Here is a 20,414-nt window from a genome sequence, read left to right on the forward strand (position 1 = left end):
CATCTCACTGTTGAAGCAACTCTTGGTAGCTTACGAAGTGATAAAAAGAGAATATAAAACAATTAAAATCAAGAAAGATTGAATAAATATTTAAAATTAAGAGAATTTAAATAGGGACTAAAAACCAAGAGGATGGGCAATACTAGGGTGGCGGTTAGCTAAACATAAAACAAAACCCAAAGGACAATCTCACAGTGGAGGTATGGGTACCTTTTAGAAATCACATTGAAAACACCTCATTTATTATTTGTTTGTCTGACTGCCCATCTCACCTGTTACAATCTCGTAATAACCTTATGAGAAGATATCTGTGGGAAAATGGTGAGGCCACTGCTGTTTGATTTGTCTCTTGACTTACTAGCCGGCTGTGATAGTCTATTCCAACATTCTTTTAATTATCTAGACTATCTTACCTTTAATTTAGAACACCATAACTCCTCCCCCTCCCCCAGAGATCACCTAGGCCAGGGGTAAGCCATGCTGGCTCAGGAATTCTGGGACTTGAAGTCCACGTGTCATAAAAGAGCCAAGGTTGCCTACCCCTGACCTAGGCCAACTCTGCTGGCTTTTCAAAGGACCCCGGAAACATAGTTTTGTCATCAGGCATGGGCAGCAGAGAATGTGGCAAGCCAGCCCAGGGATTGGAATGAATGATGTTATTGTGATTACCATGGCTATAAATTTTATGAATTTTGATATGATGGTTTATATAAGTTTTTGGATTGTTCTTTTTTTAATTGTTACATTGTTCTTTTTATATTTGTTGTCATTGTTTTTAAGCCTCCAGGAGTCGTATATATGAGATGGATGGCTATATAAATTTGAATTATATATAAAGAAATTCAACCGTCCATAAAGTGAAAGATAATTTATATAACCAAAGTTTTAATTGACATTTAATATTTCAATGGCTTTGCTCTTGCAATGGGCCACAACAGTGGTTCTCAACATTTTAACATCTTTTGTGGCCATGGACCCCCAAGACTTAAGTCAAGATTTAAATTGTAACATTTCTTCAAGTCTTCATGGACCCATTGTGATGACATCATGGACCCATAGGGGTCTGCGGACCACAAGTTGAAAATCACTGGGCTAAAATATAGTTTTATGATAGCTGGGTTCTTACTACTATCTCAATGGTTAGGTAAGCTAGCAAACTAAGTGCCAAGTGTTTGGAAAGGCGTGATCTAAATCAATCAATTAACAAAATAGCCTGCAATCAGAATAAAAAAACTGTTTGCTTATAGAGAAGATTACAGGTGTTTTTACGCAAAGCAAAATCAATGAAAATGATTAACATGCACAACAAAGCTATGTCTGTTCCCCAGAGTAATTGTTCAAAGCATTTCGCTATTCTCTTGCCTGATTTTTTGTCAAAATAAATTGGCATATAAACAGACCTATATGGCTAGACTAGAAATGTAGTGAAAAAAGTATCACTATGGCTCGAATTTGCATGCTTTCCAGTCCTCAGAAAGCGCTTATCACATTAGTGATAGCATAACATTTACATTAATCATGCAAATCTGACTCTGAAGAGGAAGTGAAGTGTTTCTGGATGGTGCAGTATGCTTATCAGAAAAATCGTTTGGCTCTCTGGGGATTTCTATTTCTTTCCTTTCCTTATTTTTTCCACTGCTGTTTATACAATATTTTTCCCAGTGGGGAAATGTGCACCACTTTTTTGGCCTATCATTGCTTTGCACATCAAAGAAACGAAAATATTACAGAAGAAATGGAGGTGGTTGATGTTTTCATTTCTGGCAAAAGACGTAAAGAAGGTTCCTGGCCTAGACTAAAAATAAATGCCTTATTCTTTTATTTACACAATCAGCATAAATCAATACCTTTTTCAAACAGAGAATGCCCAGAAGAGCCCATCTTTTGAAACAGCAACATAATATATGAACCAACTTTCTCAATTTTTATCTTATGTTTCTCTGTATTCTACTTTTGAAACATACTTTCAAAATGTAAGTCAAATAGTGCAATGCTCACAAACTGTAAATAAGTATCTTACTGAAAGGAATTTGGGCACAGAATTGAAAAGTAATCAATAACTATATAGCTACTGTTTGTTATACAATTAAGCCAAAAATACCCCCCCAAATCAGCCTATAACAGGGGTGTCAAACTGCCGGCCTGCGGACTGGATGCGTCATGAGGAAACCATGCTCATCCCAATGCTGGCAATGAATGGGGAAAAAGTTCCGATACGTCGCGCAATGTCATGTGACGTCACGAGTTTGACATGTTGCTCTTTATTCTGATGCATTGTGTGGCTATCTGCAAATTGACCCCTAGATGTGAGTAGTGACACATACTGTATACAAGACTCCATTTGACCAGCATTCGAAGTGGTACCAATGTTGTTATCCTATGCAATTGGACCCTTTGAAAAGGTTTTCCTATACAGGGGTTTCTTGCGAACCAAATTAGCCTAATACATAGACCCAGCTCTGAGGACAAGATGAGGAGCACAATGCCAATTATGCTTTATGAGGTCATTTTTCTAAAAACATAAATAGATCGCTGTCCCATGCCATGTAAAATTTATAAAGTGATTCATTGCCATGGAAAAATATATACAGTATATGGAGAGATTTATTCATAAACTATCATTTATTTTTATATTAAAGATGCAAAGGGACTCTCTACTTTATAAGACTAAAATGATTTCTCCTCCAGAGCTGTGATCCAGACAATACCACTTGAAAGAAAAAATTAAAGACAATATTAATGCCTCAGAACTGATAAATATAAAAGCATACCTATAGCAAGGAGATGATCTTTCCACATTGACGAAACCAAAGTATCCATGCTTGCCTCCTAGCCGAGTACCTTTCCGATGCTTATATTCGCAGCAAGAACTTAATCGGTCAACCTGAATTCCATTGAGATAAAAGGTGAGACTGAAGGGGAAGCCATGATGTCTCCTGGAGATGAACTGAAATGTTTCTGTAGTTGAGAAAAAGAAAAAAAAGTATATATAACGGAGCTTTTGACCATATTTAAGATAGACAAGGAACCAGTTCAATACGAGCATATTCCCCTTTCTTCCAAGACTGTACTACTTCGAGCTGTAAGTTGCAGGTGGCATGTTTCAAAGCTGTCCCAAATAAAAGGGAAGTATACGCATAGGGAAGTAGTACTCCATGGTCCAATTATCTTTGGTAAGCTTTCAAGATGCAGAAACATTTTATATGTTGTTGTGGGAAATTAAGAAGAGAAAGGTGCATGGGATATGTTCACTATCTTGGGTTGTTTGTAAAAATAATAAAGGTGGGATACATTAATTGAACAGAATTTAATAAAGGGGAATAAACTTAAAGTGGAGAGCTTTCCTAAATACAAAACAACTATAAAAACAGTAAGCTAGTGTTAGTTTCAAGATTCCTGCATACACATACTATTTCCTTACTATCTGACTAAATAGACTAATCTGATGAATACTAACGACAATAAAACTACTTCTAAACACACATTTAAATCCAACTCTTTTTCTCTGCCTTATCAAGATCCATTCCCACCCAAACCTCCTTATGCTTATTTAGTCCTTTATTGTTCTTTTATCAGATCTCGTAGGGACTATTTTAATCTGTACTTTACTTAACGCCAAACAAGATGTGACACTACTATCTGCAAAGCTGTTTTTTTTTCTTGATAGTACCACCACACCTTGTTTGGCTCTAAGTAAAGCACAGATTTGAATAGTCTAGATTAGAACTGACTAAATGAAGATCAGGATTCCAATGTAGAAGGGCAGAAGCTTTTACCTCAACATGGAATCACTGCAACAATATACCAGCTAGTTACACTACAGAAAAAAATACTTTTAAGCTACAGGAGGTATTTTTCCAATTGCAAATAGCAGAGGTGTTTGTGTCTATGTGTGTGTGTGTGTATAGGAAAACAAATATTCACTGGGATTACAGTAAAGAATAATCTAGTTTATATCCCACTTTAGGATTAAAGCCCTCAAATTTCCTATTTAGTGTTTTTTTAAAAAATGCCACTACTAAATAGACAGAACTAAGGGGTAAAACTAGAGAAGATAACTGCTAATTGCATAAAGGTATCTGTTAAGGAATTTGTTGTGCAGAGGTCTCCTTGTGCTACCAAAGAGTTGCACAGACAAGAAAGGGTACTGAGAGCAGCAAGAGTTACACAAGAATACACTGAGTTTTAAAAGCAAAAAGTAGTTTACTTTTGAGGTGGTGTAAGAACAAAAATGCACAGTCAAAAATAAACAGTCCAGGTCATAAACAATAGCAACAGTCCAAGCTACAAAGTCTTCTTACCGGTCCAGAGGTCAATACACAGTTCAGGTTTACAACAGTAGTAAACCAACAGCAGAGCAAAAACAGTAGTAGTAGAGATCAGTGAATTCAGAGAGAGAAAGAAGCTATGTTCCTAGCTTCCTCTTATGGCCATGAGAACACTTACACACCCATTGGCCAATTAACTTCTTAAAGACATAGCATTATGGTTAATATATTTTCAACCCAACATTGTAGGCTAGCACCATATGCCTAACAGTATCTTTTCTGGTTTGACCCTTGCTTCTGTCTACTTTCCAACTGTTGCCCTGGACCACTCCAGTCCTAAACCTCTGCATTCTCCTTGTCAAATCTTATTAGTAATGCTTTTTAAAAAATAAAGTTACTCTTGAATTTCATTTATTGCAAGTTTGCAATGCTTATTTTTCGCTTTTCTAGAAACTGAAGTATCTGCTGTTTCATTCAGTAGCAATTTCAGTACCTTCTGCTCTTCACTTGCATATTTATGGATCAATTCTTCCTTTCAGTAGGGAAGGGTATTTTTTTTTTGCTGTTCTCCTTCAACCTCCTTTCTCAAATACCATTCCAGCTTTATTTAACAGTTTCTTCATTAGCAACTGATTATTTAATCACTCCTTGACCTCTTCCCCTGTTGTTGTTAACCAGTCAGTCTAATACAGATTTAAGGCCTTTGGGCATAGACTACATTATTTCCACCTAGTGCCTAGCACTATGACAAATTAAATAAATGATAACTAACGATATAAAACTTATCATTCCTCAGCAATAGCCCAGGACCGTGGCATGAGATTAATTCTACCCAGTATGCTATTCTTCCCTCATTTCTGCTGGTAATTATACCTGGAACAGCTTTGCTTAAGTCAACATCATCACCATTGATTCACATTCAGAATCAAACCTCAAGCCTGCATTCATTTCCCTTCTGGAGCGATAAACAGTTCACACTGATATATTATAGCTTCTTGTACGTAGATAATTTGGTATTCATTTTACCCCTGCAAGTATTTTATTAACCATGCATCTCCATCCAAAAATTAATCTAGCCCACTGCATTTTATTAAATCACCCCTGTACATCCCTTCTTCCACAATTTGCAAAAGTAATTGCAGCCTCATTTTCAATCATGAAACAGTAAATCTAAACTTGGTTTGAGGCAGCTGGAATATAAGTCCCTGGACACACATAAGCAGACTAAGCTTTGCAGAAATAATTCTGCTACCACTTCAACAGTTTATCCATATAAAAATAAGAGGTTGACAGAATTCAGATGAATTCTTGGTGTTTTTTTCAGTCTCACCTCCCTCCAGCAGTTTGCCTCTATACACACATAGGTTTTCTCCTCCACAATGCTGTTGGTAAATTTTTATTTCCTCTCGATAATCTAAAAGGTCATAAGAAAGGTGCACAGTTTTTCCCAAATAGACCATGGTGACATATGCATTGCTTTGTATTTGAGGCTTGCAGAATCTTCCAGTGTCCTGCATAAAAAGGCAGAAAAGTATACTGAAATATGTGGATTTTTAGACGTTTGTTCCCATGTTATCTCATTCTATTTTGAAATCAGTTCAGTACTCACCCATGAACAAGTGCTAAAATTCAAAGGGATTTATACCATCCCAAGTACTTCTTACACATATCACAAAAAAGGCCCTCCAACAGAAACATGCTATGATTCTGAAGGGTGAATAGTCAGGATAGTGGAACCAAAGTCATTCTCGTAAAAGTAAATAACCACATTTGAAGCTAGATAATATGGTGATGGCACCCATACTAATCATTTTAAAATAGGATTAGACACATTCATTTAAGTTAATATAGTAATTCAGAATCTTACTGTGGATAGCTCCCACACTGGAGCCTCAGATAAATCTAAAAACCTGCTGGAAAAGCCTAAAAGCAGACATGTCAAACACAAGGCCCGGGGGCCGGACTCGGCCCGCAAAGTGGTTTCATGTGGCCCGCAAAGCCATCCTGGAAACAGTGAAGGAACAGCCCCCACTGCCTTGGCCCTGGCCCAGAGACCCTCCTCCTGCCAGAGACCCTCAGATCTGTCTCACTCTTGCCCAGGCCCCCATAGGCACCCTTGATGTGAACGATGTAGAGCTGGCCACGCCCACCCAGTAGGCCATACGCACTCTAGCCATGCCTACACAGTAGGCCACGCCCACCCTGGCCATACCCACCTGGCCCCCTGAGGTCAACCACAGTGCTGATGCGGCCCTCAAGGAAATTGAGTTTGACACCCCTGCCTAAAAGAAATGAAAAAAGGGGAAAGGAACATCTAGGCCAGTCCCAGAGCCCAGAACAGCAATCTGTAAGGTCTATAGGCCCAGTGCTTAACTGAAATTCATGGGATTTCAACTACTTGATTATTTGTATTTTATTTTATGATGGCTTTATTTAAAGTCATCATCCTTCATTTCAGATTTACATAACATAACATTTGCTCATTGAGACCAATAAGCATGAGTTCTTTAATATTATGGACATCACATATATCATTTTTTTCTAAAAGTGTTACTTGTATATTTAAATGCAGCTTCTCTAGCTACCAGGAATAGTCAATCTTTTGCAAAAGGGCTTATCTTTCTGTTCCAAATTATTTGATATATAGTATCACTTTGGATATATAATATCCACTTTCCTTATCCTGGTGGCTTCCCCCAGATACAGCAAAACCTTTCTGATGGCAATTCCTAGAATTCACAGCTCATATTTTTGCACTGCTGTAGGTTGGGAAAATGTACTCTATATTTTAGATTTTTAGATTTTATTAGATTTATATACCGCCCTTTCCCGAAGGACTCAGGGCGGTTTACAGGGCATTTTAAAATCATATCAATATAAAATACAAAGTTAAAAGAGAATTAAAAGATTAAATTATCCCTGAAAATAAAACCCCAGTTAAAATTCTCAGCCTGGGTCAGAGAGCTCAAAGAGCCAAGTCTTCAGGTCCTGGCGGAATGAGCGTAGGTCAGGGGCAGTCCTGAGCTCCACGGGCAGCTGGTTCCAGATGGTAAGCGCACCCACAGAAAAGGCCCTCTCCCTGGGTGTTATCCGCCGGCAATCTTTTACCGGTGGCACCCTGAGAAGACCCTCCCTCTGCGAGCGCACTGGACGAAGGGAACTTGATGCTGGCAGCAGGTGTTCCCTCAAATATCCCGGACCCAAGCCATTTAGGGCTTTATAGGTCATCACCAGCACTTTGAATCTCACCCGGAGGGCAACCGGAAGCCAATGCAGCTCACGGAGTAGAGGTGTTACATGGGAGTATCGGGAAACCCCCATCACAACTCGTGCGGCCGCATTCTGCATATATATATATATATATAAAGTATTTTATTAAATACTTTAAGGAAAGCCTGGATGAAAAAGCAGTAGAATAGATTCAAAAGAATGGTTCAAAGCAGTGCTTTTTTTGTAAAAGAAAAAGGTGCCGGAACTCACACATGTTATACAACCCACCTTGCCTACCCTACAAGGTTCCATCCAAAAAAAGTGCCAGAACTCCGTTCTGAGCGTTCAATGAGAAAAAAAGCCCTGGTTCAAAGTATTAACGTTTATCTATTCAAAAGACTGATATTAGAAACAAAACCAAGTTTTTAAACAGGAAACGAAAATGCAAACTTTCTTTATTTTAAAAGATGTATCTCTGTGTGCATTTAAAAAAAAAGCCCATCAAGGAGTATTTTGGCACATCTTTATATGCTTAGTAATTACAAAGTTACCTATACAAGAAAAAAATGCAAATAGTGGGAAGAAGAAGAATCACCTTCATTAGCAACTGCTCCAGGCCATTTGATGAAGTTGTAGGGCGAAACCGCCGACCTCTTCCCCCAGGTTTCATGGGGATTATAGTTTTGTCACTTCTGGGTGGTTGTGGAATAGGCATCATATAATTGTTAATAATGGGAAGTCTGGATACTTCAGCTGAATAATCCATTGAATGCACAGGCCTTAACACCCCTTTGTTCCCCTGAAAAAAATTGAACAAAATTAATATTCATTAACACTTAGACTCAAAGGTGCTTAGCTAGAATTTTCCATCTAGTAATTCCGTGCATGAACAATACATTTCTTCGTTTGTTTGTGTTGTTTTTTTAAAAAAAATAAATAAATCTAAATTTCATTGGTTTCAGCAGGGATTCTCAGTTGAAAGATTTCTCATTCCTGGCTTCATGTGTAAAACAGACTATTGCTTGACCATATTTTGTAATAAACAATTAAGGTTCTTGGCAAGTGTTAAAAAGGCAGCTCATAAGTACAACAGGATCAATCGTTACGATCCAACCTATGAGTCAGATTCTGAACTAGAGGAGTAGGTTTGACATATTCTGAGCTTGCAACTCAGGAGTCAGAGGGATCTCAGTTATCTGCTCAAAAAGAGCAGGGCCTGTTGGAGGAAGAGCCTGCAGTTCTGAAGCAGTCAGGTATGCTCTCACCTGACCTAAAGCCTGAGCTGAAAAAGATCCATAACTCTTCTTCTCCAAAACATATAATAGCATGCTTGAATCAGGGCTACAGCAACACATGCTTGGGAGTCAAATTTCTTCTGGCAAACCACTTTTTAACTACGGATTTTACTTCCAGGAAGTATGCTGCTTCTGATCCCCTGACTGACTCCTGAAAGTACAAGACTCCACTCAGCTCTTATTCCTGCACCTTGGGTTTATCGGCACAAAATTTCCACTTCTGAAATAAAATTCTTTGTTTTTCCTCAGCTTTTACATTCCTGCACTGTGGGTGAGATTTACAGCCACTATAAAGACCATTTTTTCTGACTTCTCGCAAATTGCTGGTTGAGGATCTAAACTGAATTAGTACTTGCATGTGTGTATATATAATAATAAAGTTGGAAGGGATCTTGGAGGTCATCTAGTCCAACCCCCTGCTCAGGCAGGAAACCCTATACCATTTCAGACTATATATATATATATATATATATATATATATATATATATATATATATATATATATATATATATATATATATATATATATATATATATATATATATATATTTGTGTAAATTACTAACAAAGAATTAAGGGAGACTGAGATGCATTTCTGACTCATTAGTCTTCATCAGTCAGACATACCCTTCTGAGATTCGAACCTGGGCTGATTGCATATTAGGCAATGTATTTACCTCTTGAGCCACAGGTTCTCTCTCGCTCTGTTAGCTTTCTGCAAGGGGAGAGATATGTGTCATATGTTAACTTATATATATAAGGGACGCGGTGGCTCAGTGGGTTAGGACGCTGAGCTTGTCGATCTGAAGGTCGGCAGTTTGGCGGGTCGAATCCCGAGTGCCGCGTAACAGAGTGAGCACCTGTTACTCGTCCCAGCTTCTGCCAACCTAGCAGTTCGAAAGCACGTAAAAATGCAAGTAGAAAAATAGGGACCACTCCGGTGGGAAGGTAACAGCGTTCCGTGCGCCTTTGGCATCTAGTCATGCCGGCCACATGACCAAGGAGACGTCCTCGGACAAGCGCTGGCTCTTCGGCTTTGAAACGGAGATGAGCACCGGCCCCTAGAGTCGGAAACGACTAGCACGCATGTGCGGGGAAACCTTTACCCTTACTATATATATATATATATACATATATATATATGTATGTATGTATGTATGTATGTATGTGTGTATATATATATATATATATATATATATATTTGTTTTCTGAGGTTTTCGCGGGTGCCTGTATGTGGATCCTTGGTTTTTCGGGTTTTTCCCCGCGTAGAACTAGAGGTGTAGGCGCAATGTTTCGATGGAATCCCATCCGTCATCATCAGGCTTTAGCTTCCTTCTTCTGGGAGAAGCATGTGGCTGTTTGTTCCTCTTTTTTAAACTGCCAGAGGGGGTGTGTTCTGTGGAGGTGTGCTCTGATTGGGTAGGGGACCAAGTGTGTTCTGATTGGGTGGGAGTGTGTTTTCAATGGTGGGTGTGTTCTGATTGGGTGGGGGGGTGTTCTGAGTGGATGGGCTGGTCTCAGCTGCCAGCTCCAGACCTGAGCTGGTGAGTTGTGCTGCTTTTGTTTGGCTTCGTGTTTGTGGTGGTGCCATGTTTTTATAGTGGGTGTCAGTTTGCTTATTGTGTGGTTTGGAGGGGTTTAAAGTGGCTGATGTTGCAGCTGTAGTTAGGTTTCTGTTTTGTGGTTGTGTGTCTTTATCGTTTTGGGTTCGGATTTGCTTTTTGAATGGTTGTGTGGTGGTGATGTCATGTGATGTTATCATGAGTTTGGGTCTGGTATCATTCTTGGTGGTTGGGCCTCGTCTGTCAATCAAGGCCGGTTTCCAAATGGCTGGTAGACGAGAGGTATCATCTCGTTTATTCATGCTGTGGGGGCGTTTTTCTATCTCAATGGCTTCTCTGATTATTCTGTTGTTAAAATGTTCAATTTTGGCGATAGTTTTGGTTTTTTTAAAATCAATTTCATGTCCCGTGGCTTTAAAGTGTTGGACCAGGGATGAAGTTTGTTCTCCCTTTCTGAGTGAGTTTTTGTGCTCTTCAATGCGTGCACTTATTCTTCTGTTGGTCTGTCCGATGTATGTGGTGGGGCAGGTGGTGCATGGGATTTCGTATACTCCTTGGTTTTCTAACCCAATTATGTCCTTGGGGTTTCTTAGGATGGTGGATATTTTTCTGTCTGTGTAGAATGCTGTTTTGATGTTGTGTTTTTGGAGGACCTTGCTGATTCTGTCTGTGGTCCCTTTTAAGTATGGGAGGAGGGCTTTGCCATTTTCTTGTTCTCTGTCTTGGGTTTTTGTGGGTGTCTCTCTTCGGATTAAGTTGGTAATCGTGTTTCTTTGGAATCCATTGGCTGTTAGTACATTAGTGAGAGTGTGTAGTTCGGTTTTTAGGTGTTGTTCGTCAGCTAGGTGTTTTGTTCTGGAGATGAGTGTCTTGGCTACGGAGTTGATCTGTGCTGGGTGGTGGTGTGAGAGTGCGTTCAGATAGCGGTTTGTGTGTGTTTTTTTATGGTAGATAGTGTGTCCTAGGGAGCCATTGGATTTCTTGTAGACTAAGACATCAAGGAAGGGAAGTTGATTGTTAGCTTCTGTTTCCATGGTGAATTGTATTTTGGGGTGTAGGCTATTGAGGTGTATGAGGAAGTCATCCAGTTTTTCTTTGCCGTGTGGCCAAACACACACAAACCGCTACCCATATATATCTATCTATCTATCTATCTATCTATCTATCTATCTATCTATATATATATATATATATATATATATATATATATGTATGTATATATGTATGTATGTATATAATGTCTTGCAATCCCATACAATATGGGTAAAACTAAGATTGTGGAATATATATATATATATATATATATATATATATATATATATATATATATATATATATATATATATATATATATATATATATATATATATATATATATGTTTTCTGAGGTTTTCGTGGGTGTTCATATGTGGATCTTTGGTTATTCGGGTTTTTCCCCGCGTAGAACTAAAGGTGTAGGAGCGACGTTTCGACGGAATCCCATCCGTCATCATCAGGCTGGTGGCTTCTGCTTCCTTCTTCTGGGAGAAGCATGTGGCTGTTTGTTCCTCTTTTTTTTAAACTGCCAGTGGGTGGAGGTGTGCTCTGATTGGGTGGGAGTTTAAGTGTGTTCTGATTGGGTGGGAGTGTGTTTTGAATGGTGGGTGTGTTCTGATTGGGTGGAGGTGTGTTTTGAGTGTATGGGCTGGTCTCAGCTGCCAGCCTTAGACCTGAGCTGGTGAGTTGTGCTGCTTTTGTTTGGCACAATCTTAGTTTTACCCATATTGTATGGGATTGCAAGAAGTTTAAAATGAGCAGCACTTAAAAACTATGATTTCTAAAGCCAGAAATTATATGAGGTATGTTTAAGCTGAATTTATTTATTTATTTATTGAATTTGTATACCGCCCTATTCCTGAGGACTATCTTCCCATATTTACAAGCTGAGTCCAATACAATGTATGGATAAGGTTATTGCTATTATAGGGTGGGTTTTCCCCTCTCTAACCAAATACCCCATTTTGCATTAGCTGAGCACCTGTCGCTTTGCAGTGTGTATATGTATGAATGATTTAATAGTCTTAATAGCTTAATTATTTATAAAATGTTATTACATGTTATTAATAAAGGCAGAGATCAACTCTAGGCTGGAGCCAATATATACAGGTGGGCCCATTCATGCTGTTTAGATGTCATTTTTACCACTAGTGTCCCACCAGAGCTCCTATGGCCTAGATTGCTCCATTTTGTGGCTGCTTTATCTCCTATCACTATGTCCTCTTGAATGTCTCCCAGGTTCAGTTAATATGATTAAGCCAACAGAACTATACATTTGGCTTCAATCACTCTGCTTTGCTCACACTTCAACAGTTTTCCTTGCCCTAAGCTTAACATGGTGTGAAATAAATCAGGTATCAGTGAGATTATTGGCAGTTCCCTCCAGAACATCCAGATTCAGTCCCAGTTTTGTTCCATACAGTATTAACCTTGTGACCTCTAAAGCTTCCTCCTTCAGTTATGTATTCAAGATGGACAGTGATTAATATTTATGTTACTTATATGTAAGGGTGTAGGTCTATACTTGTGTTATATAGTATGTTTAAATATGTGTTATGTATGTGTACACTTTGAGAGCGAGCAACTAAATTTCATTTTTAATGTGTGCCATTGTGCCCACAGTAAAAACTGACAATAAAGGTTATCTATCTATAACCATAACACTGCTGCATAAAACAATATTTTAGGAAGTATTTTTATCTCACAAGCTTTCAGAAGCTATAAGCTGACGCCAACTTAATTCAGAAGAACAGTAATACTGGGAATTAAACCTGTGTAGAGTTTCAAAGAGGTGTGCCTCAAAGGTGCTTTTTTGAAAGCATCTTCTTTCAAAGAGGTGTTTTTCCCTTTCCCTTCTCCATTATATTTGTCTCTATATACTTGCCATAAGCTCTATCGGTCACCTTGGGGGAATCCCTCTCTCTCAACCCAACCCATTTTACAGGATTGTTGTTGTGGGGAAACTAGGGGCAGGAAGGCGTATTAGTTATGGTCACTGCTTTGAAATATTTGTAAAAATAATAAAGGCAAAATAAATATATATTTTTTTAAAAAAACAAATAGGGAAAGAAGGGAAAGAGGAACAAGTTCCATTACAGAAAGGGTGAATATTCAGGCAGCTTCCAAGCAACATCTAATCTTCAGAGGCATCCATGCCCTTCAGCAGTGAAATCCTTTGCACCTTTCCCCCCCTCCTTTATTTTCAGCAGCTGCTTCATTGATTGATTGATTGATTGATTGATTGATTGATTGATATGCTGATAGCTAGTGCTATCTCATTGCAGCTAGCAATAGCACTCAGACTTATATACCCCCTCCCCAGTGCTTTGCAGTCCTCTCTGAGCAGTTAACAGAGTCAGCCTATGGCCCCCAACAATCTGGTTCCTCATTTTACTGACCTCGGAAGGATGGAAGGCTAAGTCAACCTTGAACCAGTGAGACTTCAACTGCCAAACTGCTGGCAGCCAGCAGTCAGCAGAAGTAGCCTGCAATACTGCATTCTAACCATTGCACCACCACCCTAGGCAGCTTAAAGCAATAAAAAGGAAGACATGAAAAAAATGTAAAGAAAACAGAAGTAAAATAATAGAACAAAGTAAACAATGAAAATGAAAACGAGAATATCAGTACGGTAACAAAAGATGGCTAGGTGGAGACCAGAGACCAAGGGGGGAGATGGAGCCTGACATCAATCCAGCCGTTGCCTCCAGCATGGAATTCTCACACTGGGTCTCCTTATCAGGAAGATGACCCACCCCCATTTGCAACCAATTGTAAGAAATAATTGCCCTTTGTTGTTATCAACATTCTGCATCATTCTGCATTACTTCACATTCTATTTTTTAAAAAAATGTACTAGATGATTCCTTGTGTATAATTGAACAAAATGACAGTATATCCTCATTCTTCCTATTGTAGTGCATGTGTAGAGAAGTAAACGCTAACCTCGCTAGTAAAATGATATTCTTTGTCAACAGTGATAAACTTTGGTCTGGAGCTCAAACCAGTCTTTGATGAAGCTTCAGTCACGACATTTCTGTAGAGGGGCTGAAGCCGGAGTGGCTGTTGTATGTTTCCTGGAGCAGTGCTTGGTCGAGGATAAGTAATCTGAACCATTAAAAGACACAGAGGTAAATCCTTAAGTTAGGCTGAGTAAACTGGTGCTCCCTAAGTTTTTAGTTACAACTCCAAATATCACTACTGGATTTGTAATCAAAAACACTGAGAGGACACCACACTACCTATCCCTAACTTAAGAACACGTAGCTTATGCAGATTTCTGAAAACGAAATTGTAATCTGTCTACATTTGGACTTTTTGTTTCGAAATAGATAGATGGATAGATAAAGGTTTTACAACTATATCAATTTATATCCCTTAAACTAAATTGTGCAAAAACTGAATTAAGTAAAAGAAGCCAATGCATATTTCATTCAAATAGGTACAGGTAAGTCCTTATAATCAGTGGCTTAATGACTGTTCAAAGTTATGACAGATGTCCCCGACAGCTACTTATGACCCTGTTTGAAAGTTAAGACCCAGTTTGAAAGTTATGGCCACTGCAGAGTTTCTGCAGTTGTTCACTCTTATAACAAACTAATAATAATAATAATAATAAACCTTTATTGTCAAAGTACAACATGTGTACATTGAGATTAGCTGAGCCTCCCCCCGTGCTCTCTCCCCCCAACACACAGTGACAACAAACTCTCCATCCCACCACACTATGTTAACCAACTACACCACACACCGGCCTCCCAAGTCAATTCTGCATAAGATTATGTCCCATTTAAAAGCCTAACAACCCACGGATAAAAGCTATACTCCTATATCTCCTACCGGATGGTAGGAGAGTAAAGAGATACCGTCCAGGGTGTGAGTCATCCATGAGAATCTTCCTCACTCTTCCAAGGCAACGAGCCCTGGCGATGTCATCCAGGGATGCTGCAGTTTCCCCCACACACAAACACCCATTTGTCTCCCCCACCCATCCTGCTGGGTCCTCACAGGCCTCAGCCTGCTTCACACCCAGCCATTCAGACACCCAAGGGAACCTAAAGCCAGGCAGCCAATGTTACTGGTGCACATGGGGCTCTGAGAGCTTGTAGGCCGGAAGCCTTTGTCCCACTCGGCTACCCAAGGGAGCCTAAAGCTGGGCAGCTGAGTCTACTAATGCATATGGGGCTCTGAGAACTTGTAGGCCAAGGCCTGCTTCCCATTCAGCCCCCCTCCCCACCAAGGGAGCCTAAAGCTGAGCAGTGAATGCTACTGGTGCATGTGGGGTTGTGAGAACTTATAAGCTAAGGCCTGCTTCGTAATCAGCCACCCAAGGGAGCCTAAAGCCGGGAGGCAGACATTACCATTGCAGGTGGGGCTGTGAGAGCTTGTTAGGCCGAAGCCTTCTTCCCATTCAGCCACCCAGGGACTTGCAGGACTTGGCCTACTCCTCAGCCAGCTCCAGGACCCAGCAGCACCCAGTTTACCTTTCTATCTTTTGCAGAAACCTGCTCGGCCAATGCAAGACTCAGCATTAGAGGTTGCCTGCCTTATGGCAATCTCATGCTATTCTATAAGCAAATGTTATTCCCATTTGTTTGTAGAGTTTGTGGATGGGGGGAGGGGTTTAGGGGTCATGAAGCTAGGCCATCTCACTTAACAACTGTCACCAGTTGTGACCATAATGGCCATTATGGTTGTAAGTCAAGGACTACCTGTATTCAAAAATAGCTATATTCTAACAGATATATATTTAAAATGGTCACATTAAGTAGAAGATAACATTAGCATAACAGAGTGCTCATGAAATTAAGCAGGGATTTGTGTATTGGCATTCCACTTCAGAGTTTCTTTATATCCTAAAACAGGGGTCTTCAGACTTGGTCCTTTTATGACTTGTGGACTTCAACTCCCAGAATTCCTCAGCCAGCGTGCCGGTGGGAAGGTAACAGCGTTCCATGCGCCTTTGGCGTCTAGTCATGCCGGCCACATGACCACAGAGACATCCTCGGACAAGCGCTGGCTCTTCGGCTTTGAAACGGAGATGAGCACCGGCCCCTAGAGTTGGAAAGAACTAGCATGCATGTGCGGGGGAACCTTTACCTTTACTAAGAATACCTTATGCATATTTTAAGCCAATCAGTGCCATTCTAGAATTGGGTAGCCTAAACAAATTACATAAATAAAGAAGTAAAACCTGTAACATTGACTATGAGTAGCCAAATCTCCATATTAATGCATCGAAACACATAAAATGATTATAAATGCTTCAGTCTTTAAACAAGCCATAGCTTGCTAAGTTCTTACAAGGATAAAATAAGTATATATGGCCCAATTGCGCCACGAAATCTCCAGCATTTTTTTTACCAATTCAGTTTAATGAAAGAGAATTTGTTTTACCAAACCATTTCAAACTGGAAGAGAGATTCAGAAAAATTCTCATGGATAAAATGGATGGCAGACTTGCTTAGTGTCCAGTTAGTTAAGGACTATTTGTGAATATCTTACTTCCACTGTTCAAATATTTTTTCAAAGGAACCCCAACCTTCCTGACTGGCCATACTTCATTAAAATCCCATTTCTCCATCTACAAATTTGGTGGAGATCTGCAAATGTCATTTATAACCACAGCCATGTATGGCACCTTGATATCCTTTGGATTAAAAGGAAATAAACATTTTAAGATAGTTCCCAGTGCTACAAATTTGCATGATGTCACTTTGATTCCATTAAAATTTAAACAGGAATATTGTTTATCCTACAGAGACTCACTAGAGACTCACCGTGTGACTTGATGGTCCTCTCTCACCCAATTTGCGCCGCCCAAAGCGATTTCTTGGTACAGTAGGTGGATGTGGGGAAAGCAAATGATGGGAACCATCTGCTGCCTTTCTCGCTCGGTCCGCCTAAATGAAGGAGAAATGACAGACTTGACATTACATATACAAGTACGTTACCTTATGAGTAAGGGTGGGCAGCCTCCTTCTCCATGTCTTTCAGCCATCCCAGGTGAATCCAACCAGAAATATGCCTAGGTCACAGGCCAGCAACCCGCGGCTCCGGAGCCACATGCGGCTCTTTCAGCCGTCTGCTGCGGCTCCCAGTCCTCTGCCATGTGCAGTCCAAAAAAAAAAAAGTGGGACTAAAAAAGTTCAACCAATCAATTCAAATATGCAGGGTAGGTGCATATCTCACCTTGGTGTTGTGACTCAGGGCCAGCCTGTGGGTCCGACAGCCGGCTCCGACGTACCGGAGGACTCAGATGAGGGGGAGGAGGGAGACGAACCGGCTGATGATGGTTTGGAGGCTTTGCAGAGTCCTCAGCCGGGGACCTCTTCTCAGCTGCGTGAGCCCGAGAGTGCGGAGGATGATGACCCACAGCTGGCCCTGTTCAAGGACGCCCGACGCAGGAGGCAGTCGAGCAGGAACAAACAAAGAAAGGCTATGGGACTCCTCGGGAGGAGGCACAGGGAGACCACGCCCTGAGCTCTCTATAAAAGGAGTGTTTGGGGAGGGGCTGGTTGCTGAAAGCAACTTTTCCGCTTGAGAAGACAAGCTCTAGTGTTTTTGTTAACTGCGTAATTAAATCTTGGCAGAAGCCTTTTAGCCTTGGACGCTCTCCAGTCTCTTCTTTCTGATAAGGGGTTTGTTAGAAGAGGGCTGGTTCAGAACAGTTTGCTTTCAGCCTCCCACCCCTTACAACTACGATGGAGCAGCTTCTTGCCGAGAATGCTCAGCTCACCCAGCAACTCACTTTGCTGGCAGCTCAAGTGGGGCAACTACAAGCCCAGGTACATGCTGCACCCCCACCCAGGAGGAAATGTCAGATAGCTATGCCGGATAAATTTGCTGGCAATCCAGAACTGTTTCCTGCCTTCCTGGGACAATGCCAGCTTTTTATCAGCGTGAGAGCAGCTGATTTCCCCACTGACCGAGATAAGGTGGGTTTCGTGTTGAGCCTTCTGTCGGGAGATGCAGCTCGTTGGGGCACGCCTCTGTTGGCACAGCCTAGCCCTTTGTTGGATAACTTTGGGGGATTTTGTGACCATATGCGCCTCATGTATGAGGACCCAATTAAGGCGCAGACGGCCACCCGACGCCTGAAAGCTTTGAGGCAGGGTCAGCGCCCCCTACAGGCCTACATCAGCGATTTCCGGCTGCTTAGCCAGGATTCCGCCTGGAATGAGGCTGCGCTCGTGGATGCCTTCCAGGATGGCTTGTCGGAGGAGATGTTGGATGAGCTGGCCCGCGTGGACATTCCCTCAGACCTGAATGGGCTGATCCATCTTTGTCTGCGGATCGATGCCCGGCTGCAGCAGCGAAAGAGTCGCCGTGCCACCCCACAGACCCCTGCCGCTCCTGTTGTGCGTGAGCCCCCAGTCCAGAGGGAGGAGCCAATGGAGCTGGGTGCCGCCAGGTCCCGTCTATCGGAGACGGAAATGGACAGACGACGATCGGGGGGGTTGTGTTTTTACTGTGGGGACCCTGGACATTTGGCTGCTTCTTGCCTGAAGAAGCGTCAGCGGGCGTCAGTGATCAAGCCTGCCCCGAGAAAGTCCCCTGCTTTGCTGTCGGGAAACGGCCCGAGCCCGATCTAGACGGTGTGAAAGATCGGGCGACCCACAACGACCACGCCGAGCGACGCCGTTCCGACGGTGCCTGTGAACCTCCACGGCATTTGATTCTGGAGGCACGTCTGATCCTTCCTGGCAAGCCAGAGGGGATTCCGGTCCATGCCTTAATTGACTCTGGGGCTACCACTAACTTTATGGATTCGGCCTTTGTGGCCAAATGGGCTGTTCCCCAGTGTCCAGTGGATCCGCCCATGCTTGTGGAGACCATCGATGGTCGAGTGCTCCTGTCCGGGCCTATTACGGCCGCCACGCAACCCGTGTGTATGGCCATCAGTACCCATGTGGAGGCCATTCAGTTCTACGTCACTTCGGATCTGCACTTCCCCGTGGTCTTGGGACTGGCGTGGCTCCGGGCGCATGATCCACAGATCTATTGGTCTCAGAACTTGGTCACCTTCCCAAGTTTGCAGTGCGTGGACCACACCCGCCATATCTGTGCCGGCCAGGTGGAGGGTTCCCCAGGGGTTTCCTTGCCTCCCGAACTGTCCGACTTTGCTGACGTGTTCAGCGAGTCAGAGGCGGACCAATTACCCCCGCACAGGCCCTACGACTGCTCCATTGACCTAGTCCCTGATGCGCCTCTCCCAGTGGGGCGTTTGTACTCCATGTCGGAGCCCGAGTTGGCTGCATTGCGGGACTTCCTGACAAAGAATTTGGCTCGTGGTTTCATCCGGCCCTCGTCCTCGCCAGTGTCTGCGCCCGTGCTCTTCGTCAAAAAGAAGTCGGGCGAGTTACGGCTTTGCTGTGACTACCGGAAACTCAACGCCATCACGGTGCGTAACCGCTACCCGCTGCCCCTCATCCCCGAGCTCTTGGACCGACTCCGGGAGGCTAAGATCTTCACGAAACTGGACCTGCGTGGAGCTTACAACCTCGTCAGGGTTCGGCCGGGTGATGAGTGGAAGACGGCGTTTGGTACTCGCTATGGACATTTCGAGTACACGGTGATGCCGTTTGGCTTGACCAACGCCCCCGCTGTGTTTCAGCATTTTATGAACGATATCTTTCGGGATCTGTTGGACCAGTTTGTCGTGATTTACCTGGACGACATCCTGATTTACTCCCCGTCGCGTGAAGCGCATCATCAGCATCTCCGTCAGGTCCTGCAGCGCCTCCGGGAACATCGGCTGTTTGCCAAGTTGGAGAAGTGCCAGTTCTACCAGGTGACCATCGATTTCCTGGGTCACCGCATTTCTCCTGAGGGCATCGCCATGGAGCCGAGTAAAGTCGAGTCGTTGCAGAGTTGGCAACCCCCGCGTCGCGTGAAGGACGTTCAGCGACTCCTTGGATTTGCCAACTACTATCGGACATTCATCCCTGGCTTTGCTGCCTTGACAGCCCCCCTCACCCGGCTCCTGCAGAAGAAGACTCGGTTCCAGTGGAACGCCCCCGAACAACAGGCGTTCCAGGCTT

The 20,414-nt window shown here is 42.2% G+C and overlaps 1 protein-coding gene across 2 annotated transcripts in view; it reads right to left on the reverse strand.

Moving 5' to 3' along the window:
* The window catches only part of ERICH3 (glutamate rich 3), a 78,015-nt gene that overhangs the window by 28,262 nt on the left and 29,339 nt on the right, over nt 1-20,414 (reverse strand). For both annotated transcript variants that reach the window (XM_083360466.1, XM_083360467.1), the window contains exons 5-9: nt 17,151-17,273; nt 14,317-14,478; nt 8,074-8,277; nt 5,599-5,779; nt 2,772-2,958 (exon numbers count right to left, since the gene is read on the reverse strand). In XM_083360466.1, the coding sequence (XP_083216592.1) occupies nt 2,772-2,958; nt 5,599-5,779; nt 8,074-8,277; nt 14,317-14,478; nt 17,151-17,273 (857 nt within the window). The remainder of the gene's footprint in view (nt 1-2,771; nt 2,959-5,598; nt 5,780-8,073; nt 8,278-14,316; nt 14,479-17,150; nt 17,274-20,414) is intronic.

This window comes from Vipera ursinii (assembly GCF_947247035.1).
Source record: "Vipera ursinii genome assembly, chromosome: 3".
Lineage (NCBI taxonomy): Eukaryota > Metazoa > Chordata > Lepidosauria > Squamata > Viperidae > Vipera > Vipera ursinii.